Here is a 27,266-nt window from a genome sequence, read left to right on the forward strand (position 1 = left end):
AGCAGGTGCATTATGAAAGGTTTCTCAACAGGAGAACACTAGGAACAGTTTTCTTTAATTAACAGGAAGAAGTCATATCAAGAAACATGCTGTGCTGCCATCTCAGTTTAAAACCGTTCCTTTTTGATTTTCCTCTCATACAGAAAGGTCAGGGACAGCTGCAGAACAGAAACACTGGAGCTGGTAGGATTCAGTGTCTAGTCCATGACTTTTAAGCAGTGCAAACAACTGCTGCAACCGTTATGTGAAAACTGTGTAAAACATCAGTGTCCACCATATTCGTTTTTTTTTCTTTAAAGAAATAGTTTCACACACTCAGAAGCATGCCTTTTCACTGTCTTAATGAGAGTTAGATTAGAAGATTTATACCACACTCATGTCAGTACAGCACTGTAAATATGAAGCTAGAGCCCTGTTGGCTTAAAATAGCATAAAGGCTGCAAACGGAGGAAAACAGCTAGCCTTGCACTGGCCAGAGGTAACAAAATCCATCTTTCACCACCTCTAAAGCTCTCATATTAATTTTGTGTCTATGTTGTTTGTTTAATTAATATAAAATATGAAGTGTAAAAACATCAGGTTGCAGTGCTATGGGGGTTAGGTCTATCTGCCAGACAGTTTTTTGGCTGAAAGTCTTTGGTCTCTAATTAAATGATCTATAGCACAGGGTCTAAAGTGCATGGTGCAAATAAGGTGTGTCTGTCTACTTTTGCTGGTTAAACAGCACATAATCTTCAAAGTAAGGCATAAGTTATGTATTTTGTCTCTTAATTAATCATAGGTGTGTTTTTGGCGTAATATGAATTAAACCAATCATAGAGTTACCTTCCATTCCCCTTAAAAGCCAGGTTCTCCTACACCTGGTACATTGCTATTTAAATGCCAGGTTCAGAAAGTTGGTGAAGCAAATGGTTTTCTGCTGAAGAACTGGGTCTGCTTGCATGCAGCAGGAATTCTTCAGGAAAGCTTCCTGAGGTGAAATAGGCAAAGATGTAACGGTGAGTGTGTCCTCGTCTTCTGGCATTACGAGAACTGGCACACACTCCTAAAAACAGTATAATGATATCAGGAGACGGGGATCCTCTGTGTCTTCCATCTCCAGTAGTAGCTTTAAATAGCAGGAAGATATTGCACCATTAACTTTAGGTTTTTGTCGCTCAGTGGCGCGTCAATCTCTACTGCCTCAAGATAACAAGGCATCAACAATGGGCCTGACCACACCTTATTTTAAGACTCACACCTATGGGTGCAAACTACTCACACAATGTGGGGGTGTAAATGACAACTGTGTTGGTCAGAAATGAGCAATGACACATTACACTGTCATGTCATTCAGTTAAATAGGAAGCTACGACCAGCTGTCCTTATCTTAGGACAATTTAACACGTTGTTCTTTGCAAAGACTAAGCAAGCAAGACTTAAGGTGTTAATTAGTGAACTTAAGATATGCTGGTTGGCAGATTTCGTTACCTTTGGACAGAGCTACGCTAGCCGTTTCTGCCCGTTTCTCCAGTTTTTATGCTAAGCTAAGCTAGGCACTGCTGGCTGTAGCTCCATGTCTACCTGAAAATTGTATTAATCTTCTCATCTAACTCTCAGCAAACATACAAAAAGGTATATTTCCCAAAATATTTAACTCCTCCTTAAACCAGACTGTGTCCACAGATGACTCCTCTATGCAGGTTCAATGTCAAAGTAATTTTCCTTACACAGATTGTGTCCTCATAGTTTTCCTGGACCCCCTAGGCTGGGAACTGCTGGTCTAGACCTTGACATGCACCCCAGCTTCGCTGTCATCACGTCTCCATCCATGCGTTTACTGCAGTGGTGAACTTTGACATTATAGTGCTCTTATCGGTGACAGTCAGTGAGACGGCCAGTATCCAGTACTGAGCCATCCAACCTCAAATAGAAGGATGAGTATGTTTCACACCTCCAGCCTATCATCGTGTTTTATTACTAGTTTAACATCATAGTCTTCCTGTGACAAGCAACTAGCAGCCACTGCAGAATCCTCCTAACTCAACAGACAGTTTATCAGCTGATCATCTTTAACTTAGATAAAACAGAGGTGTAAAAAAACACCATCTCAGGCAAATTATATTGGCTACTGAAAACCCTGGTTGCATAACATGAAATGATAAAGATGTTGACTGCTGAAAGCCCAATGTCCAATACAAATATAATCACCAGACAGGAAGCAGAAACAAAGAATATTTTCCAGTCTCAGACTGTCTGGAGGAGCTCTTTATTAAATTCACAGTATATGACGTATACATCTGTATTTGATTTTAAGCAGCGCAAACAAGCCATTTAATTTCTGATGTCATAGGAAGGTTGTGAAAATCAGTGCTTGCATACAAAACTCACAGTTGGCTGATGACAAAACTGGGTTACAACTCACACACTTTCGCAGAATAATCATAAACTAACTCGGGGCGTATTGTGTAGTCGGATCTCCTTGCAAACTCATGCTAAGATATGTAGGAATGCAATGACTCCTCATCAGCCACACGGTATGACATGATCACTGCAACATCCGCCAGCCTTCCCCCCCTTCCCCTCCACAGTGCTGACTGTGTGGGATTTGAGCCTACCTCACGACAGCAGATAATCTCCTCTGCAGCCTCCACACACTGTCGAGTGTCCGCCTCATTACACAACACAACCACTGCACACGCACACTACTTTTTAAAACTTTGCAAACTGTGTTGTTTCACAAACTACTAGCTAATATTTCAACAATAAGTGCACCAATTAATTCAAACATATTTATGCTAAAGAACATTAAATTTGTTTTGTTTTTTTCTTCAGTCTGTTGTGGCTAAAATTCATGCTCACTGGTGAGTTATTTGCGTTTAAACCTCTTTTGTCCAAACTGAAGTATCTCAACAACTATTGGACAGATTGCCATGAAATTTGGTGCAGATGTTTGTGCTTGTTGGTATGTAAAAACTTTGGTGATCCATTAACTTTCCATGTAAAGCCATCATCAGGTCAACATTTTAATTTACTCAGTTACCTGCAAAAGTAATAACACTCCCATCAGCCTCAGATTTACTTTGTGTTTTGTGTTAGCAGATGCTAGCATTGTGATTGTTAGCAAGTTTGCATGCTGTCATTAAAGCATGGGTCTTCAATGTTTTGCAGGGCATGGACCCCTTAGCTGCAGTAGAGCAGGGACCCCCTTCTGCATATATTGCATTGAATATTTCCAGGTCTTCTCTTGTTGGTGACTACCTGTAGCTGCTGAGTCAGCAGTTGTAGCCTGGCTAGTGTTAGGTGTGTTAACGTCACCCTCTGCACTTCCGCCGGTCATTGCTGAGGTGGAGGTTATGTCAGAGTCTCACCCGTGAAGTTGCAAAATGATCCACCAGCATGTCTGTACACTTTGGATACTATGTTGGCCAATACGTTTCAGTAATATGTAGCTAACTAGTTTGCCATTATTGGTAGATCCTGCACAATGACGTAGTAAGTTAGCTAGCTCACATGATTGCAAATGGATTCATGCATAGTCTATTGTTAATGTTGTATAAAAAATATATATACTTTTTTTTTTGCAGTAATTTCTGCAAGTTCAAATGCAATGTAAGCCCATGAAATAAGGTCTGACCCAAACCTGTCGGGTTCTGTTGGGTTCTGTCGGGTCTGGGCACAGATCTCAAGCTCTGAATTCAAAGCATTTAAGCAAAAAAAGACAAAAAATTGTATTACCTGTGTTTCTTTTGTGCCCACTAATATTCATTCTGCTTGGCACACGCTGCAGGCTTAAAATTTCAAATATTTGCTTCTCGGCTACCTGCTAATTCCCATAAGTGAACGTAACTTCTTTTCTGTTGTGGTCTTATTGATTGCTTGTAAAGGATAAGTGTCACTGTTATCAGGAGTGATGAGAGTGCTCTTGTTGCAGGGTACAACACGTCTGCACGAAGGCATTTCAGTGTGCAGATTAAAAGTGAAGTGACTAAAGATGGTGGAATCTTTTCTAAAAAGGTTTCACATATAACCGTTTTTATTTGGTTAATGAATTACTAAGATCAGTTTTTGTTCACCTGTCAAATGATCAACCACAACTATGTTTCTTTCAGTCATTTGTTATATAGGAAGTTGTCATTATTTCTGGCACAAGCAAAACTTTAGTCACTTTTCAGTCCAGCCTGTTACTTAATAACAAGTCCACCATCAATATTAGCCATAAAAAATGCATCCTTTGAAAGTTGCAAGATGTTTAGTTCCTATGCATTTATGTTGCCCTTCAAGGCGCATTTACTAAGAGCACCTTGGTCAATATTTAGGCTTCATGTTGCAAAGGTAAAACGTGGAGATGAATGTCAACGTCAGGTTTTGTTCCTGGCTGTTCAAACACGGCTTGTCCTTTCATTCAGCATTTGTCCTCAAAGGGGGAACGAGAGTCTTGTTTATTCTGCCTTGGCACAATGAGCGGGCTGGTGAAGGTGGCAGGTTGGCCGATAGGGCTCTGATTAAGGCATCACGCGGCTTTGATAAGCAGGGAGGAGAGGGATATCTCCTGCCTGCGGTTCTTAATAGACGTGTTGAGGGTCAGAGCTCCAGTGTTGTCATGGTGGAGGGCACCGCCGCTTGTTGCCACCAAAAACGCTGATTGCGATTAAGCTCACGTTGCCATGAGCGAGGTAAGTCCCTGAAACTGAGAAATACTACTCTTAAAGTGAAAATTTTCTTCATTGTCTGGTCAGTTTTTGTTTTTGCTTGGCTCCCTGGCTGCGGCTTGTTTTTGCACATGGTTTCGGTTGTGGAAATTTCTCTCGCCTCTTTGAGAAATCCCTCACACATCTCTCCCACCTCTAGGGATTCACTGTGAAACCATGATATGAATGAGAGCTCTGTAAAAATAAACTGCCGGATAGGGTAGCAGCGCACATCTGGATAGGATACGTGTGTACTCAAGGGTTTTGGATCAGTCATCTAATTAAATATTGAAGTATTGAGATTCTGACGTGAACATGGGGTGATACCTGATTACAGAAAGGTTCTCTTCTCAATTTGTGACATGCTTTAATGAAAAACTGAACTTGAAAAGAGCAACATTTTACCATTTAGGGACTTTTAATTTGGAAAGAAAGTGAAAGAAATCAGAGCTTTTTATGTCTTTAGTGCTGAATTGTCTTCTTTTGCTGAATTGAACTTTTTTTCTCTGATCTGTCAGGAAAAAAATTTCTATGAGGAATTGAGCTTTGGGTCAATATTCAATGAGTGCCTGGCATGCTGACCTGTCTCTCCTTTTTACTCATGAGTCTCCGCTTGTCCACAGTTCAGTGCAGGGTCTCTGCTTCTTTCTGTCACCTGTGTGTCGGAGAATAGAACTCCACATGGTTTTGTGGGTCATGGGAACCATTTCTTCACACTTCCTTTGGACATTCCTTCATTCATGAACACATGTCGAGCTATGTGCATGATGAACCTTTGAGTTTTCTGCTCATATTTTCGTCTCTTGTCGAACGCATTGTGTTAAAAGTGGAACAATTCAAATGGTACCTTGGTGCACGACAAAGTGCGTATAAGTAACTAACAGTTCTTGTTCTGTATGTGATGTCTTGATTTTTGGTTCTTGATGCAGTTTGTCACGCTTTTTGAAAAGAAAACTTTGCAGTGTTGGGAGAAGTATAGACAGCAAACCACAATGTAAAATTACTCTGCAACAAGTCAAAGTATCATTGATAACGCCTGTGTTTACTCTACTACTACTACTACTACTACTACTTTTTCATATCACAATTGCTGCCATGAAAAAGGTTTGTACTGATGCATTAATCCACAAGCAGCATTTTACTGTGGCTGGTTGAGGGGGATCAAGTTTGAACTAGTTTTAACTACATTGTATATCATTAGATAGTCCAGGAGTTCCCAACATAGGGGATGGGCACCCTCAAAGGGTCACAAGATGAGTCTATGTGGTCATGATGATGAGTGGTGTAGCAAAGAAAACAGTTTTCTGTAATCTATGCTATATTTGTGAAATATTGGATGATTTAAAGGCAGAATAAGTAGGATTTGTCCGTTGCTGTGTGGAAAACCAACCAGAAAGATAGTAGATTGTTGAGTCTCATTTCAAGGATGATAATTTTTGACATTTTGGGTTGGTAAAGCGTCCTGTGCACAGTAAAATAATGAGAAAATAAGAAGGTTTGGGTGGAGGGCGGGGTCTCCATAGATGCAGGCGTCACCACACACTTCTGGTGGGTCGAGGGTGATGATTGGGAGGGATAATTTTTGTTTGACTATACAGTCTTTAACCTCTTAGACCATAAGAACCACTGTGTGGTTCGGGCTTGGCTCCACTCAACTCTGCTCGACCTGTCTTGGTTTTCCAACGTCAAAAATTGTGGAGAGAACCTGATACTTTTTTTGGTACCATCTCAGTTGAGATTCCCAGTGAGCTGAGCTGATATGACATTGGCGTGAAAACACTGCAGACCACTGACTGTTTGTGCCACATTTAAGATCTGTGGCATTTAAAAAATTAAATGTTATCATAATATTAATAATACACATATGCAAACAGTGAGTAAATCATCTGTAATAACTTATGGACTCTCTCTCCACCTCCATAGTTAAAGTTAAAGATGTATTTGACTGACAGCATAATTATTATTATTTTTAAAATTTTCTGTCAATATTGCAATAATATGAATACTCGCCTTGTTAATCATGTAGTGAAAATCTGATATTGTGACAACCATTGTACCACACAGTAGAAACAGTTTAACAGTTATTTCAGTTAAACCATCTAAAATATTTAGAGAGTGATTGTCTCTTTGATGGAACTGTAAACAACTAAAAGACACCTGAAATATAACCAATAAGACACTGTTTTATCATAAGAGATTACAAGCAAATAATCTTTAACAAGCTATTGTAATTTTTTAATCTTATGAAATGTTTCCTCTTAAATCTTAATCTGTAACTAGTAATTTTATCTGTCATTTAAATACAGTGGAGTAAAATGTATATTTCCCCTTTGAAATGTAGGTAAGTACTGTACCATAATTTTGAGGTACATGCTTTTAACTTAAGTGTAGTGCTCGAGTAAATACTACTCTGTAATTTTACATATTTTATATGTCATTTGTGTCCTCTTTTAGCAGCCTGCAGTGTATAAACTGAAAAAGTGTGAGCCAGAAAAATAAGCAGGAGCTGAGGTGGGAGAGGAGTAATTGTATATCATGACGTGCTTTCAGTTACTCCCTGCAGCACTGGAGAAAACTTAATATATGATTGACATGTTGGGTGTCCTGAGAAACATTTGTGGGAGCATCAGATGACTTGTGGCCCCTGAGTTTTGCCACAGGAAGGGTTCACTGCAGGATCTGAGGCCTCTGTGCAGTAGTCATGGCAACATTTACCGTACCGTGAGGTGGCTACACCACGATCCTGTTAGCCAAAGTAGATCCACTTGCTGCATCGCTCCAGCTAATCCTTATCACAACATCCCACCGGCAGAGCCCGGCACAGCAGGGCCCAGCATCCCGCTGCAAGAAAACAGATCTCTTATCACCCACATGATCCCTGTCACACCACCGCAGCGTGGAAAAAGAGAAAATGATCAATGCATATGGCTATTGTTTCCAATTTAAGGCTGGTTTTCAGGAAGGCATGCATGAGAGGACTCGTCATATGATGTCCTGACTGTGGAGCCAGAACTCCCTCTAGTGTCAGTTTGAGTGAAAATCTACACTGCAGACTAAGTAGGTGTTGAGTGTGTACCCAAAACTGTCAGTGTGCAGACGCAAAAACTCTTAGTGTTTGCTTGTGCTGCTGATGGACACTTTTCTCCTACAGTGCAATGCACAAAAGGAAAGTAGAAGATTATCACAGCTGGAAAACAGTAACAACTAATTGGGGCTGGTGAAGAAACGATAGCAGAAACACCCGAGAATACAAAAAATAACTATTTATTTAGTGGGAAAATATTTTCCTCCCTCTCTGTTCGGTTCAGCTGGCAGAAGCATTTTGGCAGTTTTGTCAAGACTGTCTTTGCTTGGTGCACATATTGCATCATTTCCTTTTGGTATATATAAAAAAATAGTATGGGTGTTTTCTTGTATACTAACTGTAGAAACAGTGTATAGCAGGGGGGCCCAACTTTTATTCCTTGGAGGGCCAAAACTGAAACTTAAAGGTGCTTCATGAGCCAAAGCAAACACTTTGTTGTTGTCAAGTTGCAAATACTACTCGGATCCGAAGTTCTCTTAATCTGCCGTGCTCAGATTATGAAATTAATCAATAATTGGGTATACATAGGCCTATTAAAAGAACATCTTTACCTCACAAAGGAATAAAGTCTGTACACAGTTACAAATAATTTGATTTTCTTTAAAGTTTTTGTCTTTTAAGGCAATGTTTCATCTCACCTGAAAATTATCCTTCCAGATCAAAACGTTTCCTTAAAAGAGAATTAAATTATTTATTTGGAGTCTAACAGTGTGCAGACTTTTCTCTTTTGCACCTTGCATTTATAGTACCGATTAAGATGTGATGAGTCTGGAAATTTTGGGCTTTGGTACATTGAAATTGCTTGAAGTCTCTCTTACTGCTGTACAAATCCTGAGTATAAAGATTAATATACTTTATAGAATCTAAAATATATACAACTAGTATGTAGTATGGAATTGGAACATTCTGCATTAAAATGTGTAAAAACGACTAGACTTGTGTGATGAAGTTTTTTGGTTGCGTGTTCAAACCCAGAAAAATTTGTACAAGGTAACAGTGCATGTCATTGTTTGTCTGTCAGTGGCATCTGGGGAAACTCGGCATGTCAGAGAATAAGGAAGGAAGTCATGACTAAACATAACATTAATTATCATCTGTAAAGGTTGTTTAGCAATGAAGAAAACAACTCACGCTCCCATGGTACTTCACAGCATCATCAAACTATATCTTTTGCTGTTGTTTTGATGTAAGAGACCCCTAGCAGCAGAAGTTACATATCATTTTAATTTATTTGTTCATTTATTGTTTGTGTTGCAGCCAGAGGCTCCTGCCGCCTCATCACTACACGGGTCTCCACGGCCTCACGAGGAGGATGATGGGGACCTGAACAAAGCTTTGGGCGTCCAGCGTTTCCAGCAGATCCTCAGCCCTGCTGCTGTACCTGATGAACAGCACCACAACTACCATGAGGAGGATATTGAATGTGAGCACACGGTGGTCTCCTTGTTTTTCAAACATTCAAGCAAGCCTGGGAGTTTATCAGCAGGCACTTTGACCTGTTATACAAGTGTCAAATGTAGTAACCTTTAAACCCTGTATCTTCTTCTGACCAGACCACCGTCACTCCTCTCACCACATCCACCGACCTCTGTCCAAACTGCCCCCCGAGGGACGCAGGAAGAAGAGCAACAAGAAGAGGAGGAAGGACAAAGATCACAAAAGCAGCCATGCTCCCAGCAGCGGCCCCATAGAGGAGGGAGAGGATGAAGAGGAGGAGGAGGAGGAGGGGACGGAGACAACTTCGGCTCCGGAGTCGGAGAAAGTCAAAGATGTGGAGGTAATCAACTCAACTTCATACTTTTACATACTTATAGTAGATTTATAAGTGAGTGTAAAAACACTGAGGAACTGACTTCTGTACTGAAACATGGTCATCTCCTTCATATTGCCTTTTTTTTTTTTTTGAGTACACGAGTTCTGCGTTTTTATTTTGTCCAGCCAATAGTCCAAAACCCCAAAATAACTAGTTTACTGTTACGTAAAGCTAGAAAAAGCTGCAAATCCTCAAATTTTAGATGCTGAAACCAGCTGTTTTCTGATAATTTTCAGTTGCAAATCATTTAATCAACTAATTTTTTCAGCTTCAACATAAATGCACTTTTTTTTTTTTTTTTTTAGCAAGGATCCATTATAACTTGTCAAGAAGTTATGATAAAGGAGGCAAAGTTGCACCATAAATATATTATTCTCAAGAAACTCCCCCAGCATAAAATTTGTCATGACACTAATTTAAGTACTTTTTATGGCAGCATATGCTGTAAAGTACTGTAATCATTAAGCCCATCATAATAAATCAATCACTTTGTAATTATCCTGCACCAGCAGATAAAACCAGCCCTCTGACGTCTTGGTCAGGCCGTGGTCTTGGTTTTATCTTCTTGCAGTCCAGTTAAAATGAGAATCCCTGTTAATTCCGGTGTAAAGGGAGGTCAGACTGTTTTGTATGATTTGCATTAAGATGTGAATGAATGAGCGTTCATTGTTCAATATTCTGATACCCAACCTGCTCACTCGCTGTTGAAGCACCACCATATTTTTCCTCTATGAATATTTCAGTATCGCCTTAATCATTCATCAGCAGGTTTCATGTTTGGTTGTTATTAGTTTTCACTAAACAAGACCAGATTTAACCTGATTATAATCTGACTGAATACTATTTACTACCACTAAATTAGTAGAACATGACTGAGATAACTTGTTTTGTTTTAATTTAATTTAATTCGGGAAACAATACAATATAAAATAACAAGAGGCAATGTAAACAATCCTAGCTTATCCTGACACCTCTAGGTGGATCGATTCTTATAACATGAGCCAACGGGAAGGCAAATCCTGTAAGTTTTGCCGTAATGTCAATAAAAGTGTGCCAGGATGTATTGAGCGTTTTTACTGGTTTTACAGTAAGCAGTGCTCTCACACTCTGTGTTCCCTCCACAGTTCTTTGTTTCGGATGAAGACCATGTGGCCAAACGTGACAAAGAGAGTCCCCACTCAGCTCGCGAGCTGGACATCGTACCGCAGTCTGCGGAGGGAGCAGATCCCGAAGATGCCTCTTCCTCAGAGTGAGTCTTTGACTAGATTAAAAGAAAAAAGATTCTGGTTTGTAATCGTGCTTTACCTGCTGTGATGATTGCATAACGCATGTTTTTGCCATGTTGTTGAAATGTTCTGATTGGGTGAGGCAGCTCAGGCACACGTCTGATTGGTCAGTGAAGCACACACTGTACGTTACCATGTCTCAGGCATCCAGTGGGCCTGCTGGGTTTGATCTGATGGACCTGAGTAATCCCCTCCTCAGAGACACATATATCACCTGTCGCTATAGACGACACAACACACCTCAGTAGCCCCAGGCAGGCTCCCCCTATGACATTTACATGTTCCACTTCATGAGGGTCTCATCTGGGCTCGGATAAAGCTGCGTATACACCTGTTGCTTGTTTTCAGTCGATCGGAGAACAACCTAATAATAACAGAGGATTTGCTTTATAAAAGATTCTGATATATGGGGGAAATAATTGAGTTTTACGGTTGTGAAATGCTGCAGACACCTGACGTTTAAAAGACGGTGAGTTCATTATGCTCATTTCAAAAGTGCTTTGAGGGATTTGTATCGGCTGAGGATCTTTTCTTGGCACATCTGTGTACTTTTTTAATAGTTTTTTTGTGCATTTGAGCAGAGAGGTGCAAACGTATTATATTTGGAGCAGCATTAGAAGAGTCTAATACATGAGTCAGAAGATTATAACCAACCCAAGTGTAGAGATGTTATTCCTGTAGTAACCAAATCACCAAGTATTGGGGGGGAAAAAGAAATTAACTATAAGAGGAGCACAGTAAAGGGGAAATGTTTGTGATTCAGTGGCAATAAGATTTTAAAAGTCTGTATTTTTGTCTGTATGTTTTAAGCGTCACATTTAAAATAATTGTGGGGGAAAGTGTCCAATCAACAAAATAAAAATAACTTAAAAACAATCATTCCTCTCTTAGTTGTCGATTGAGCTACAACTTGGTCTCGTTTTACTCCTTTTATCTAGTAAGCAATCCTCACCCGACGCTCCCAGCCCCACTCTCCAGGCAGCGCCACCTGAACACATACCACTGTCCCGGGTGTCCTCCGCCAGCCGCAGCTACGACCTGCAAGAGCGCCGGCGCACAGGCAACATGACGGGTGCTGAGCAGGCCAAGTACCAGCGCATCCCTACTGACGAGAGCGAGGCTCAGACGCTGGCCTCTGCTGACCTGGACGGCATCAAGAGTGAGTTTATATGAATCCTCACTTTGCAGATTTTTTGTTTAACTTGCTTTGTGGTTTGTGTTTTTTGTTTCTTAAAGGGGCTATAATCCACTAAACTCTGTTTTTGTATCTATTGTTTGGTTTACAACCTACGACTTTTGATTCGCTCTCAACCCAGTCATCAGTGTCAGCTACCTGTCTAACTACCTGTCTAGCACCAAATGGCAGACAGTCACAATTAGAGACTGTTTGGTGAACATAGTAGAGCATTTAGCTGCTAAAAAGTCAGATATTTCCTTCAGGAATTGGTGGAGACTAGTGTGGCATCCCTAGGCTAATTCACAAGATCTCTGTGTTAATTTTTGATTTCCAAAGGGTTTTATCAGTGGGTGCAGACCAAGATGCTTCTGGATCCAATTGCATTGCATGCATGCATGTCTGGTTGCAAACTTTCTCATATTACAGCTAAATGGTTCACCACAATGTGTTTCTTAAATCATTTTCAATGAGAAATAGACAATGCAGTAAGAGAATCTCAATTTATATTTGATCAGCACTGCCTAGTTTTCTCTTGGATTTGTTGATGCTCAGATTCCTCCAGAAACATCAGGGCTGGGGGGCCACTGCGAGTCCCTCCTACTGTACATAGCAGTCGGCTCCCCGCTGCCCTGTGACGTCCCCGGCCCCCCGGCCCAGCACGGGGTCTTGTTCAGGGCCGGGGAGATTTACGTCAGGGAGCCGACCTCTCAGCGGAGAGCAGCAGCTTATCAGAGAGTGTGGCAGACAGGCCCGCATTATTAAATTAGCCGTTCCCGCTGTCAGCTGAGGCCCCTGGACTCGGGCCCGAGCCAACATGGTGGCTAATTGTGAAACCTGGCCCTCAGATCACAACCTTGAATCATTAGTGGACTGAAAGTTAAGTGGACCAGAAGGCTAAATAAGGAGGCTGTGGATGGAGGCATGAGTTTGACATGGGTTTGATATTGTTATGTGACACAGAGTCGAGCCTCCTAACACATTCATCACCAGTTCTTCTCTGCATCTTCTTTTATCTGCTTCCCGCCACCGCAAATCATCCTGGGAAAGTGTCTCTGTCTCTGGCTGCCGGTCAACAATAGGAATTATTAGATCACTGTCCCTCCCCTTTTGTCCGACCTGAGCGATTTAACACCTCCACTCGCTGATGCATTCTGATGGTTTCAGCCCTTGTGGGGTCAGGCGCCGGTCAAGAAATGTCAACTTTTTCCACATTTGTCAAAACTTGCACAGGTCGCATGCAGCAGGTTGAGCAGCGAGGGGGCACGTAGTCAGACAGCCGTGCCAGCGATAAAACCAACGCCCACCACAAACCCTCCTCTTTCCTTCAAGAGCTGTGTGCCAGTCAGGCCTCATTTTACTCCAGGACCTGCCCAAACCTCAGACATCATGGGGGGACAATAAAAGCTAGAATGAACAGGATAGCAGCTCAGTTATCACTTTGTACTTGCAATGACTGCCTAGGCTTTAGATGAGTTGAAACATTGATGAAGAACCGTAAAAGCTTCATTATTTGTTTCATAGGACATACAAGCCCTGATAAAGGTAAGATAACTGGAATTCTTGAAGGGAATCGCACTAATTTCTGTACCTACCTTTATTCTTGATGTAAGATTATTATTTTTCTGTGTAATTGTGGTTTTGGACACAGAAGTTCAGATGCTTGATGCAGCTTTGAGAATTACAGTGAGATTTTTCGAAGCATTTTAACGAGGGCTGGGTACTGAATTTCAATACTTTTATGGCACCAGCCAAATTGCTTCAGTGTTATCAAGTATTGCACAAATGCCTTGTCACTTAATACCAAATATCTGTGCCTAAAGAATAAATCTAATCAGCCTCAGTGAGATATTAAGTATGCAGCATGCTTGTAGCACGATCTAATAATGCTGATGATTGGCTTTCTAACCAGGAAAAACACTTGTTTTTTTTTTTTTTGTCACCAGGTTTTTGAACAACTTCTTTCTTTTAAAATAAGTAATTGTATCGTCACATTATTTTCTTGTTGTTAAAATGGATTTAGTATTGAAAACAGTATTGTTCAGGAGCCAGTATTGAAGCCAAGATATTTATAACCAATTTTTGATCGATACCCAGCCCTAGTTGAAACTAAGTTTTGTGTTCTACTTGAATGAATCAGCAGAGTTTTTGCCAGCCGGTCCATTGATCTTTGAACTCGATTCCTACTCGCAGTGTCGTGTTGTGTCTTTGCCATCCAGCGTCTCTCCACATCCTTTTCAATGCCTGTCGTGCTGCCAGCCTGAGTAACTCTACTCCCTGCTGAGGGACCACAAACAAAAGCAAAGTGGCCTGGCCCTCTGTGACTCGGTGGGCTGAGATTTGAACTTGGGGTGCAAGGTCATCGATGTGTGCACGCCAAGGGCTGCAGAAGCACTAAATGAGATAAATGTACTGTTTATGTACTGGGCTGAGATTTAATTTTCAGATATGTTAAATGGAGAGCATGTTTATTGAGTTATATATGCTGATGATTTGGTTATAATTTACCGTTTGTGACTTAAAGGGACAGTTTGGATTTTTTGAAGTGAGGCTGCATGAGGTGCTTATCCATAGTCAGTATATTTCGTAGAGTAGATGGCGGTCAACATGTCCTCAGTTTGTAGAAGCAGCGGCGCTGTATGAAGCTAAGCACTGGACTGCTGTGTACGCTAAATTTAAAATATTTTCACCTCTTTATCATGCCATTAGACAGCATTTTCTGATGAGAAATTGCTATTATATAAACCAAATATCTGACCCTGTCCACAGCAATACATTACTGACCATCCTACACTTGTAATCTAAGATCCAAATTGTTTCTAATCTGTCTTCTTTGGAATGTATTCTTTAACGAATCTCACCCTTCCGCTTCTTTCCCCCACCTTCTTCGCCATCAGGTCACCGTTTTGAAGATGTTCCCGGCGTGCGCAGACACCTGGTCAGAAAGAGCACCAAGGGACAAGTGGTGCACATCGGCAAAGACCACAAAGAGCCGACCACTCGCAGCCGTAAACAGGACCGAACTCCACATGAGGTGAGACGTCCCAGGGCTCTCATTGTCATCAATCCTCTCTAACTTCAAAGCAGGACACGTGTCAATTAAAGTCCGATGATGTTTGTTTCCTGGTTTTAACTAATTTCTTTTCGGTCTCATCAGTACCTATATTTATTTTGTTAAACATGTCCTTTGTCATTTCACTTTGGTAGATTCACAATACATACAAAGAGCTAGAATCTTTTAGATATTTTCCAGTAGATTATGAAATCAGAAGTTTACAAGTGCTCCTTTCCAGCAACAACAAGTCCTGTGTTTTCATTTTAATTTTCTACTTTAGACTTTGCTTAATTTGCCCCAAAAGTGACTATAAATCGTAGTAAATCCTGGGACATGTTTTCCCTTCTGTCCCTCTCTCAGATGTGGCTCTGCCTCGTCTCTTTTGTGGAAGGGACAGGCAGGGAAGGAGACAATTAAAAATGAATGAATGAGTTCTTTCCTTTCACACATGGAGAGGAAAAAAGAGGGGGGAGAGGAGCTGAGGTAACTGGACACTGGGAGCTCCTGAGAAAGGGAGAGCTATGTTTTATTAACACACTCACACACACACACACATTCTCATACACAGCAGCCCTGAGCCCCCAGCAGCCCCAGTAAACAACAGGTCCCTGTCAGGTGTGTGTGATGGGAGGGAGAGTCACCTGTGGGTATGTGTGTAAACGTGAGGGTCCCGTCCTCTTTGCTGCTGCTGTCGCTGCTGTCAGTGTTTGAGTCCTCTCCTGCACCGTCTTGCTCCTCCAGCCGTTACCGGTGGTTCTGTACCGCTCCGCCTCGCGGCTAGAAGGCGTCCTGCTGGACACGGACACCGGTCAAATGGCTCGGTACCAGAAGGTGAGGCTGGGTGACCGGCCGGAGTCAGGTTTGAGCCGTGTGAGCATGAGTTCACGGGCATGCAGCAGGTGTAGTTTGGCACAGGATGATAAATTAAGGAGCGTTTTTTGAATATTTGACAGCGGATTTGACTGACCAGCATGGTGTTCGTTTAATAACCTGTTAACAGATATTTGATGCTCAGAGATGCAGAACAGATTGCGGTCTCTGCATTCAAATTAAGTTTTTAAGATCTCATTGGCTGTTTTTCTGTGTTTTTATGCAACGTTTTCTAAACTGAACATCTGCTGTAGGGTAATAACATAAGATTTATCTTTTGTGTGTTGAGTGAATTTAAATAAATCACTTGGTATCCTGGTAAGCATGGAGTCTGTTTTCTCTTGTTGACATGCAAAATTTTGCAAAAGTTTGAGTGTATCAACTGGCTAAATACAAAGTGCTTTGAAGAAATTAAAGGGATAGTTCTGATTTTTTTGTAGCAGGGTTTTATGAGGTACTTATCCATAGTCAGTATATTACCTACAATAGACTGCAGTCAGAATCATGTAAGGGATAATCCAGTGATCAGGTCATTATTATGAAGTTAATCCCAAAAGGGCAATGCACGGCGGGGTCTTGAAACATCCGGAAGGGGATTATTTCACAGCTTCTTCAACCTACAGCTACAACCTGCTCACTGTACATTATCCTACTTATTGCACTGCTACTTACCAAAAAAAATGAATAATTTTACAAAAATATTGATTTGAAAAATGATTTTGTTGATTTAAAAATGTTGATTTCAATGACTCATCTTGTATTCATGGGTAATTTTCTGTTTTATGTCTAAAATACATTTTTGTGCTGATCCTGCTCACCGTTGTACAACTTCGGGGCATGTCAACCACCATCTACTATAGATAACACACTGACTATGGATGAGTACAACCCCACTTAAAAAAATCTGAACTATCCCTTCAGGTTGAATATTTGGCACATGCTGAACGGTGCATGTTGTTTTCTGTGGATCTTTTCTGCCGTATCTAACCTCCACCTGCGTGTGCCACTCTGTGACCTTGTTTCCAGGTGTTTGTGGAGCTGAATGAGCTGACCATGGACAAGAACCAGGAGATGCAGTGGAAGGAGACGGCTCGATGGATCAAGTTTGAGGAGGACGTCGAGGAGGAGACCGACCGCTGGGGGAAACCTCACGTGGCCTCGCTGTCTTTCCGCAGTTTGCTGGAGCTCCGAAAGACCATCTCACACGGTAAAAGTTAGAAACCAAGTTAATTGTGGACGTGATGTAAAAGTCAGTGACACGGTTCGTAGAGTGCTGAGCTCAGTACGTGTTTGACCACAGGTGCCGTGCTGCTGGACCTGGACCAGAAGACTCTGCCTGGCATCGCCCACCAGGTGGTGGAGCAGATGATCATTTCTGACCAGATCAAAGCCGAGGACCGAGCCAACGTCCTGAGGGCCCTGCTGCTCAAACACAGGTGACTCACAGCACCAGACTGCAGCAAACAAGCAGGGATTTCTCTTCAAGAGGATATTAAATACCCCCTGCATTCAAAAATGTTTTTCCCCTTGTTCCTTGTTCCTGTTCTTTCAAAGGCCTTTTTATTGATTGTCGATAACAAATACTCACCCATGTCACATTTGCCAGAACAAAAACAAACACACAGACAACCACAGCTAACCTCAGAAGATATAGACTAAATTATGGATAAATAAATTCATAGACAAAAAACACAGAGGAAATATCTATAATATACTTTAATAGTAGCAGAAAAAAGTAAATAAAAGAATATTAAATACTAAGAGATTACTGTCGTGGGGCGCCACACTTTGTAAAATTTGTTGCCCGAGTGGTTTTTCTCCAGATTGATGCAGGACATAACGTCTCTAATCCAGTCTGAGTGGGAAGGAGGGGCAGAATCCCTCCACTTTAGTAAGATGGTACAGAAGTAAAAGCCAACACGTTCAGTTTTGCTTTCTGCAAATCCGAGTCTGGAGCAATGCCAAAACTGGCAGTCAAAGGATTTGGGTTTTCTGGAATAGTTTGAAAGACTAATGTCTAATACTTAACTCTTATTACCCTTTCAATTATTTTTGAATATTTTTGCCTTTTTTGCCCCTGCTTTTAACCATTACAGCGTGCATAATGACACAAGACATTTTGACTTGATTTCGGGAAATTATTGCACCATATTAGATTCTGATTGGTCAATTACAGCATTCTAAGGTATGTTATTTCTGAAAAGCAGGCCATTGCTATGTAGCCATGCAATATGTGGGATAATGTACCGTGAAAACAAACACCTTCAGTGTGATTTAAGACCCCTCCACTTTATGTCAGGTCCTGCACCACCCTGTTGGCATTAATTTTGCAATAATGACTCATTATTCATTATCCCTTATTTTAATGTTTGTTTGTTTGAGTAGCGATTAAACTTTCTCTACTGCTCTCACTGCTGCACACCCCCTGGCTGCTATTAGGTGGCTTCATGCCTGGGCTCTGCCTCTCTTCCTCCTGCTCGCCCTCACTGTTCCTCTCCCTGCTTCCCCTAGTCACCCGAGCGATGAGAAGGAGCACACTAGCCCTTTCCCCAGAAACATCTCCGCAGCCAGTCTGGGCAGTCTGATAGCTCATCACCACAGTGCCAATCACACCCATCAGCCAGAGCCATCGGTGACCGACCCGCTCATGGGCACCACACACACAGTGGGGGACACCGACACTCGCATCGACATGGAGAAGAACGAGGTGCAGGTGAGTTTAGTTCTGAAAGAAAGTCTCAGTTACAAACATTCTTCGCGATCATCATTTCACTTCTTGAACTTCCTTCCATTTGCAGCAGAAGGAGCCAAACTTGGTGACCGGGATGCATCGGTCCAAATCCAAACATGAGCTGAAGCTGCTGGAGAAGATTCCTGAAAATGCCGAAGCCACTGTCGTCCTTGTGGGTGAGTTACCTCACACTAAAGCATCAAAAACCACACACGCTTAAAATACTTTATTTTTCACTGTTGTGTAGTTCTGTCTGTGTGTTGATTGTTCTGTTTCGCCGTCTTCCAGGCAGTGTGGACTTCCTGGAGCAGCCCACCATGGCGTTTGTGCGGCTGCAGGAGGCTGTGGAGCTGGAGTCCGTCCTCGAGGTCCCTGTTCCGGTCAGGTTCCTCTTTGTTCTGCTGGGACCCCCCACCACCAGCATGGACTACCACCAGATAGGACGCTCCATCTCCACACTCATGTCCGACAAGGTGAGCGAGGTGGAGACATCGAAGGATTGACCCAGAAACCCAGATCACATCTTTCATTTCATTTTTATTTTTTTCCACTCATGTAATGCACATTTCCAGGAAAAGTTAAAAATATATAAAGCTGAAAGAGCACTCAGATGCTTTTGAGTGATTTATTTATTTATTTATCAAAGTTTATATAAGATTTCACCTAAATAAAATTTACACACGAGGAAACACACCCTATTGTTGAGAATAAAGCAATAATGTGTATTAGAGGTGGCACTGGCACATTTCAGTTTTTCCATATTATGCCTGGATTACAGTTCATTAGTTCACGTCATTAATCAAGGTAATTTATTCATCATTATAGAAAACACAGAATTTAACAAAGGAATAAAAGTTTGCATTCCCTTCATTTTCATGCACCTTCAACCAGGGCTGGGATGATACACTTATCTCCTGATTCGATCACAATACACAGTTGTTAATTTGATATACATTGCAATTTGATATTACGATTAATTGCAATTTTTGTTGTCATATTTTTGCCAACTTTCGTGGGAAAATAAAATATAATTATCCAGGAGTCAAAAAAGTTGTACAAAAAAAAGAATCATGATACTTAAGTTTGAATCAGCTTCCTTCATTTCTACCTTCTGTCTTATAAAAAGACAATCCTGCATATTGCTTTTGCTCAGTTTCTGTTCATCTGACGTTCAAACAAGAGCTAAACAACAGTAGTTTAGAAGAGAGATATAGACTAGAACCCCCTCGTTAGTTGTTTTATTGGTTAAATTTGTTTTTACATCTGAATCTTCATCCAGCAATTCCACGAGGCAGCGTACCTGGCAGACGACAGGCAGGACCTGCTGAACGCCATCAACAGCTTCCTGGACTGCAGCATCGTGCTGCCGCCGTCAGAGATGGGAGGTGATGAGCTGCTGCGCTCGGTCGCTCGCTTTCAGAGGGAGATGCTGCGCAAGAGGGAGGAGCAGGTCGACAAACTGGCCAAGGAGCCTAAAAGCCTCGAAGAAAAAGGTCAGCGTCTCCTCACATGTCATATCTGTGGCCTTATTAAAGCAAGCTGTCAGGTGATTGCTAACCTGCTCTCTCCGTCACACAGAGGCCCTCCTCACACCTCTGAAGAAGTCAGACGATCCTTTAGAGCGCACCGGACGCCCCTTCGGCGGGCTGATTCGAGACGTGCGGCGCCGTTACCCAAAGTACCTCAGTGACTTCAAGGACGCCCTGAACAGTCAGTGCATGGCTGCAGTTATCTTCATCTACTTCGCTGCCCTCTCTCCAGCCATAACATTCGGAGGCCTGCTGGGTGAGTTGATCATGAGAAAGAAGAGTCGAGTTTCGATGTACTCACAGCTGATCGTCTCACATGTCAAATCCCTTTCACGTTCATGTATTGATTGACAGTTCGCTCTATGATCCATTGATGGACCTTTTAAACACTCTCTGTTGTTATGGTGCTAATTAGTTGTCTTTGTCTGTTGCTAGGTGAGAAGACGGAGGGTCTGATCGGTGTTTCTGAGCTGATTGTGTCGACTGCAGTGCAGGGTGTGATCTTCTGCTTACTCGGAGCGCAGCCGCTGCTCGTTGTGGGCTTCTCTGGACCGCTGCTAGTCTTTGAAGAAGCTTTTTACAGTGTAAGTTTTAGAAAAATCAGCTCAATAAGGACTCAATTAAAAATTCAGATGTGTTTTGATTGATTGCTGCTGTGAAAATTTTCCAGCGGATGAAGAGTTTCTTCTCTCTGTGTCCTGTTCAGTTCTGCAAAGCAAACGACATGGAGTACCTGACGGGCCGCGTCTGGATCGGGTTCTGGCTCGTCATCATCGTGGTCGTCACCGTGGCCTTCGAGGGAAGCTTCCTGGTCCGTTTCGTCTCCCGCTTCACCCAGGAGATCTTCTCCTTCCTCATCTCCCTCATCTTCATCTGCGAGACCTTCATCAAGCTCGGCAGGGTACACCTGAGACTTGAAATAACAACTCCTGATTAGAAAATGTTTTTGTTGGCGCGCTGCAGGTTCACGTCCCCGACACTAAACTGAACAGACTGATCTTTGGACAGTGTTCAAACCTCGGGGTCGAAATGAGTATGTTTTTCTACCAAGTTCACCTGAAGTCTTTTGAGATTGATTGGCCTTGAAAGTTAAATGGATTAAAAGTTTTAACTATTATCCAGGATTATGATTTTGGAAGGTTTGCTATTTTTAGGCTTTTATGGCACAGACTTGAAAGGTGTTTGGCTGCAGGATAATCTCATTTTCCACAAAGTGTGGTTGTGGTATCTAAAAGAGTGATAAATAATAAGATGGTGCACATGTGCGGGTACGCGTTTGTGTGTGTGTTCTGTGGTGAAATGTTGTGCATTGATTTGAACCCTCTGTTTCGTCCTGCAGATTTTCAAGGAGCACCCGCTGAAACGCTGCTCCCTCGACAACGGCACGGCCACGGCAGAGAATATCACGCTGGTCCAGAGCAACATCACGCAGCCGGTGACGGTGACGGTCCGAGGAGAGCCCAACACCGCGCTGCTCTCTCTGGTTCTCATGGCTGGAACGTTTTTCATCGCGTTCTACCTGCGAAAGTTCAAGAACAGCGCGTTCTTCCCAGGGAGGGTGAGGAGATAATAAAGATTTTATTTTTTTTTTTCACTGTTATACAAACAAAAAGTTATACCATTAGTTGACAAAACAGTCTTACAACAAGGTCCATGTAGTTCTGGAGCTTTTCAGCAGAACCTTTTTCTTTATTGTTGTTGTTGCCATTTCTGCTCAAACATATCTTTTGTGGTTCAGTTTCGCAGAGTTATTGGAGATTTCGGTGTACCAATTGCCATCCTCATCATGGTCCTGGTGGATTACAGTATAAATGACACATACACACAGGTAAGATTCAAATACTACCACTTAATCTTATATAAATGTTTGACCTTTAACTTTAACTTGTTTTCCAAATACTGACATCACAGACAATCGTCTTCTTCCTCGTTGCATTTTGTCACTCTCATTCCTGTCGTCGTCCTCTGTGCAGAAACTGAGCGTTCCTCGTGGTTTCTCTGTGACGAGTCCCGGTAAACGTGGCTGGATCATCAGTCCTCTGGGTTCAAATGGTGAATTCCCCATCTGGATGATGTTCGCCTGCTGTTTGCCCGCTCTGCTGGTTTTCATCCTCATCTTCATGGAGACTCAGATCACCACGTGAGTTATTCTGTGATTCGCACCGTGCAGGAACATCATCAGATTATGACACCATTGTGTCCCATAATAATAGTTTGTTTTGATTGAAGGTAAAATATCATTCACCAAATGTCTGCTCTGCAGACTGAGACTGATATAACAAGATTTTAAAGTCTTATGGTAATGTAGCAATTTCCAGAAAAAGGCAGTTTTACAAAACAAAAAATAAGAAGGCAGACAATTTGAACATCAGTAGAAATATTAAAGTACCAGTTGTTGTTTTGCAAGTCGCAAGTCTGAGTCCTAAACTTTGAGATTTTAGTCCTAAACAAATTACAATGTAATGCCATTTTAACAAAGATAATAATATGCTATAAAATTTCTCAAGAAATTTTGATTGTGTGTTTCCCCATAGTAATATAGTATTAATAATAAGTATTACTAGCTGTAGCTGTGCTGTGGAGGTTCTTCTAGGTCCATCCCTAGTTTCCTGTTAACAAACTATGGTAGTTTGGGGCTTTTAATTTGAAAAACAAGCCTCACCCTGAGCTTCCTGTTAAGATAATTCACTTGGGGGCTTTTATTTAGAGTTACTGATGTTGCAACATAAAAAAGATGCAATTTTTTTATGATAGTGTATTTAGTTAATATTTTAAATAATATTTGAAGGACTTAAAAAGGATTTTTCACTATGTTTTTACATATTACGACTGGTTATTCAGTTGCCAATGAAGTGAAAACTGGCTAAATTATTTCTGTATACACTGCTGTAACATTCAGATTCAAAAGTAGAAGTCTAAATTGGGGCAGAGTCACACAGTTTTATAATATCAGTCAACATATTGTCTAGACTTCAGTATTTTGTGTTTCTGAATTACATCGTGCAGAATATAGATGGAAAAGACAGCGTTTGTTGAAGATGTGTTTCTTAAATCAAAGTTTAAAAAAAACCCTCACAGTTGGCTCAGCAGCTGTCTGCTATGAACACATCAACAAACTCGACCTTACGTCTGGTTGACTCATCCAGACCCTGTTGTTTACGTCTGTGTTTGCAGGCTGATAGTGAGTAAGAAGGAGCGGATGCTGGTGAAGGGTTCTGGTTTCCATCTGGACCTGCTGCTCATCGTGGTGCTGGGCGGCTGCTCCGCTCTGTTCGGCCTGCCGTGGATGGCCGCCGCCACCGTTCGTTCGGTGACCCACGTCAACGCTCTGACTGTCATGAGTAAGGCCGTCGCCCCCGGAGACAAGCCTCGCATCCAGGAGGTGAAGGAGCAGAGGGTCACTGGGCTCCTGGTGGCCATCTTGGTTGGTAAGTGACACTGAAATCTCTTTTCTGCTCTTTACAGCTACTGAACATTTTAAAGTGTATTTAACACTTAATTTCCCACTTCTTCGTCTGCACAGGTTTGTCCATTGTGATAGGCGACCTGCTGCGTCAGATCCCCCTGGCCGTGCTGTTTGGTATCTTCCTCTACATGGGTGTGATGTCACTGAATGGTATCCAGTTAACAGAGAGGATGATGCTGCTGCTCATGCCACCAAAGTATCACCCCGACCACACCTACGTACGCAAGGTGAGATAATTCTTCTAGTAATAAGCTAAATTATAAAATCTAAACATGCAGGCAGCGTTTTCAGTCACCCGTAAACATTTTCAAGATCTTTTAAGAAATCTGTCTGTGTGGAATAAAATATATTAAATTATGTTGAACAATTTTAAAGTTCTTGCACGCCAGAGAATCTGACTGACAGGAGCATCAGATCAAAAAACAGATCCATGACTAAATGATGCAAGTCATCTATCTACATCTTAAACCGTCTTAATTATATATAGTGAACAACAAAATCTCTCAACAGTTGTTTCTTTGTATAACTCTGTAAACCTGTCTCCTCCAGGTCCGTACGCTGCGGATGCATCTGTTCACCTGCATCCAAGTGGTGTGTCTGGCGGTCCTGTGGGCTGTTATGTCGACCCAGGCGTCGCTGGCTTTCCCCTTCGTCCTCATCCTCACTGTCCCCGTCAAGATGTTCCTGCTGCGCCGCATCTTCACCCCCAGAGAGATTGCATGTGTAAGTGAACCACAAGAGGGCGCAATGTGCCGCTTTATACACCTGCACCACTGCCTCTGCTGCAGCAGTGTCACAACAGAACTGTGGTTTAAAGTTATAACAGGAGATCATTATTATTAATTAATTAATTATGTTGCAGTTACAGAAGAAGAATCATATTCTATACTTGTGAATGTGTCTTTTAGATACCACAAAGATAATCTTGAACCATCTCACAAATCACACCACAGACCAAAATATATTCATGATGCCTCTGAGTGAGACCAATTCTTTTAAGAAAATGTTCTTATGTAATATGTGAAATGAAAAATATTCAAACCGTTAACCCTCATGTCTCCTCTCTCTCCCCTCCAGCTGGACGCCGACGACGCAGAGCCGAAGTTTGACGAGCGCGACTGTCACGATGAGTACTCGGAGATGCACATGCCTGTGTAACCTGCGACACGCCTTCGTATCACCACTCAGCTCCTGTTAGTGGACACACCAAAAGCTGTCAGTCACGCTACCGACCGTAAAACTGAAACACTCACAATCTAATGCCACATCACTGTGCACCGCTGACACATTAGCGTACAGTATGTCGGAGGCCTGGTTGTTATCTATTTATCAGATTGTTGTTGTTGTTGGGCGACTGAAATCCAACTGAGGAGATCAAACAGATAGTTCACTCATAATATACTTTTTAAAATATATATTTCAGGGGACAAGAGATTCCAAATCAAATAATCTCAAGCTCTAAATTAAATTACCATAGATGATAGATGTGCAAGACTGATTAATTTTTAGCCCTGAAAGGTTGCTCTGATTCACATTGAATATGTGGAGGATAAATGGGATTTATTCTTTTATATTAACATGCCGAGTTATTGCTATTCAAGTGTGTCGCTTTTTTCATGTTTTAAGCTCACTAAGCGCCTTATGAAGGAATTAAAAAGGTATACAGAGAGGTGTTTTTTTCCTCATTCTGTCTTATTTTAGACAGCCGATCACTTTACCCGCCTCCGGAAGCTCGTAGCACTTTTTTTAAAGACACCAAATCTGAACAATGACTGTATTTTATGTGATCATTTTATCTCCTTAGCGTCCTCTTGAATCCATTAAATATCAGTGTTGCTTTAGTTTGCTTCTTGAATGAGCTCCTGTGAGTGATTTTTAGCCTGTTTTTCTTTAAAAATACATTTTTTTTTTGTGCTCAAACGCAGCAGTTGAGTTGATAGCTGGGCTTTTATGTCAAATTATCTGCAGTGAATTAAGGTCACCAGCAGAGGGAGATCATGCAGGACTGTGATGATGATGGCATACCAAATACAAAAAACAAAAAACAAAAACAAAAAAACAGAAAAAATGCAATTTGTCATTACACTAATGCCATGACATCATATTAACACATTTTTAGGAGAAGATTAACACAGTGGCATAATAATAAATATACTCTAAATGTCTCCACGCACATGTTTAGGGCACTAATGTACTAATGTTTTGAGGTCTCACTTGGTGTGGTTGATTTATGGGAATCACTGTAATTTATTGGTTTCTTTGTCTAAGTGCCAAATGTCTCGTGTAAATAACGTTGTGATCAGAATAATAAGCTGCAGTCCAGCCATCTCACATCTCCTAACACTGTTGTTAGCGTAAATTAAGTAAATTTCGTAGTCTAACATTCCTTATTTTATCATGATTTCGCTCTTTTTTTTTTGGCATCGACTAATTGTTTAAGCGTTTCATTCACGTTCATGTGAACATGGTCGACCAAATTTCCACACAAGCTGTGTAGACAATCTCAATATTCATGCATTACTGCTGAGAGGGAAGGATTTTAAAAATATATATATATGTTTTTTTCTTGTTTTGTGTCATGTTGTATCAGTGTGACATGGATTGGTTAAAGCTTTGACTGTGTCAAATACCTTAAATTTTCGGTCCTCTGTTACTCGCGGGTGTGTGTGTGTGTGTGTGTGTTTCAGACACTTACTTTCCCCTCTGAACTGTCCCATCTCAGCCTGACTGTCGTTTGTGATCTTGTGCCTGTTTGGTGTCACAAAATCTCAAGTGCCTGTGGGACCATGAAGTGATCAGCTACAAGTGTCTGTCATGTTTGTAAGGAGATGACACACGTGTTACAATAGTTTGCACTCATGAATCAAACATCTCTCCATTATTTATCTGTTGCAATATGAGGCATTATTGCTGTTTTTGAAGATTTGTTTGTCACAGAACCTTTTGTTTTTTAAATGTACACACACATTTGGCTGCGTCATGGCCATGGACAATGAAGGAGGGTGCTGACGAGAAGTAGGCAGTGTCACTTTTATGTTTGCTTATTGTGCCTGTGGATGGAGTGAAGGTAATCTGTGTGTATGCCAAAGTATCTGTCAAAGTCGTGAAAAATGCTGATACGCTGATAATGTTGTTCCATTTCAAAAGCAATACAAAAGGCAGAGAGGCTATTGCTGATGTTCCCTTGTACATTAATGGTTGAAATATTGATGACAAATAAAAAGTTATTTTCTATTTATCCCGACTGTTTGTTCTGTCGTGTTGTCTTTGGACAGATTAGTTGCACACATGGTTTGCCATTTTGAATTTTGTCTAGATCTTTTTGTTTTTCTGACTCCTCCTACACGTTTTGAGCAACCACCCACGGTACCAAGCTGGAAAAGGTTCTCAAACTTTCTTCACTACTGTATCCCCCTTTGAAATAATTCTAAATAATAATAATAATTCTTTTTCACTCTTCATTTTCACTTCTTTCTCTTTGTTTCCAGTTGTTCTAGGCTCATATCATATCATATCATATCATATCATATCATATCATATCATATCATATCCTGAACACTTTGTGCTTTGCAGCCACATTTGGTGGC

General features: G+C 41.4%; 1 protein-coding gene across 5 annotated transcripts in view; it reads left to right on the plus strand.

Moving 5' to 3' along the window:
- Nucleotides 1-26,917, plus strand: part of slc4a2b (solute carrier family 4 member 2b) — a 46,539-nt gene extending 19,622 nt beyond the window's left edge. For 2 of the 5 annotated variants that reach the window (XM_084747536.1, XM_084747535.1), the window contains 22 exons: nt 9,013-9,178; nt 9,309-9,532; nt 10,693-10,817; nt 11,793-12,013; nt 14,926-15,062; nt 15,825-15,914; nt 16,980-17,160; nt 17,254-17,389; nt 18,465-18,666; nt 18,752-18,860; nt 18,973-19,157; nt 19,964-20,177; nt 20,263-20,469; nt 20,649-20,797; nt 20,920-21,114; nt 21,553-21,771; nt 21,952-22,041; nt 22,187-22,353; nt 23,388-23,641; nt 23,737-23,906; nt 24,229-24,402; nt 24,757-26,917. In XM_084747536.1, the coding sequence (XP_084603662.1) occupies nt 9,013-9,178; nt 9,309-9,532; nt 10,693-10,817; nt 11,793-12,013; nt 14,926-15,062; nt 15,825-15,914; nt 16,980-17,160; nt 17,254-17,389; nt 18,465-18,666; nt 18,752-18,860; nt 18,973-19,157; nt 19,964-20,177; nt 20,263-20,469; nt 20,649-20,797; nt 20,920-21,114; nt 21,553-21,771; nt 21,952-22,041; nt 22,187-22,353; nt 23,388-23,641; nt 23,737-23,906; nt 24,229-24,402; nt 24,757-24,837 (3,696 nt within the window). In that variant the 3' untranslated portion in view covers nt 24,838-26,917. The remainder of the gene's footprint in view (nt 1-9,012; nt 9,179-9,308; nt 9,533-10,692; nt 10,818-11,792; nt 12,014-14,925; nt 15,063-15,824; nt 15,915-16,979; nt 17,161-17,253; nt 17,390-18,464; nt 18,667-18,751; nt 18,861-18,972; nt 19,158-19,963; nt 20,178-20,262; nt 20,470-20,648; nt 20,798-20,919; nt 21,115-21,552; nt 21,772-21,951; nt 22,042-22,186; nt 22,354-23,387; nt 23,642-23,736; nt 23,907-24,228; nt 24,403-24,756) is intronic. The other 3 variants (XM_084747537.1, XM_084747538.1, XM_084747539.1) reach the window with 3 other exon arrangements.
- Nucleotides 26,918-27,266: the final 349 nt, after the last annotated feature.

The sequence above is a fragment of the Lutjanus erythropterus genome, chromosome 21 (assembly GCF_056507025.1).
Source record: "Lutjanus erythropterus isolate fLutEry1 chromosome 21, fLutEry1.hap2, whole genome shotgun sequence".
Taxonomy (NCBI): domain Eukaryota; kingdom Metazoa; phylum Chordata; class Actinopteri; order Lutjaniformes; family Lutjanidae; genus Lutjanus; species Lutjanus erythropterus.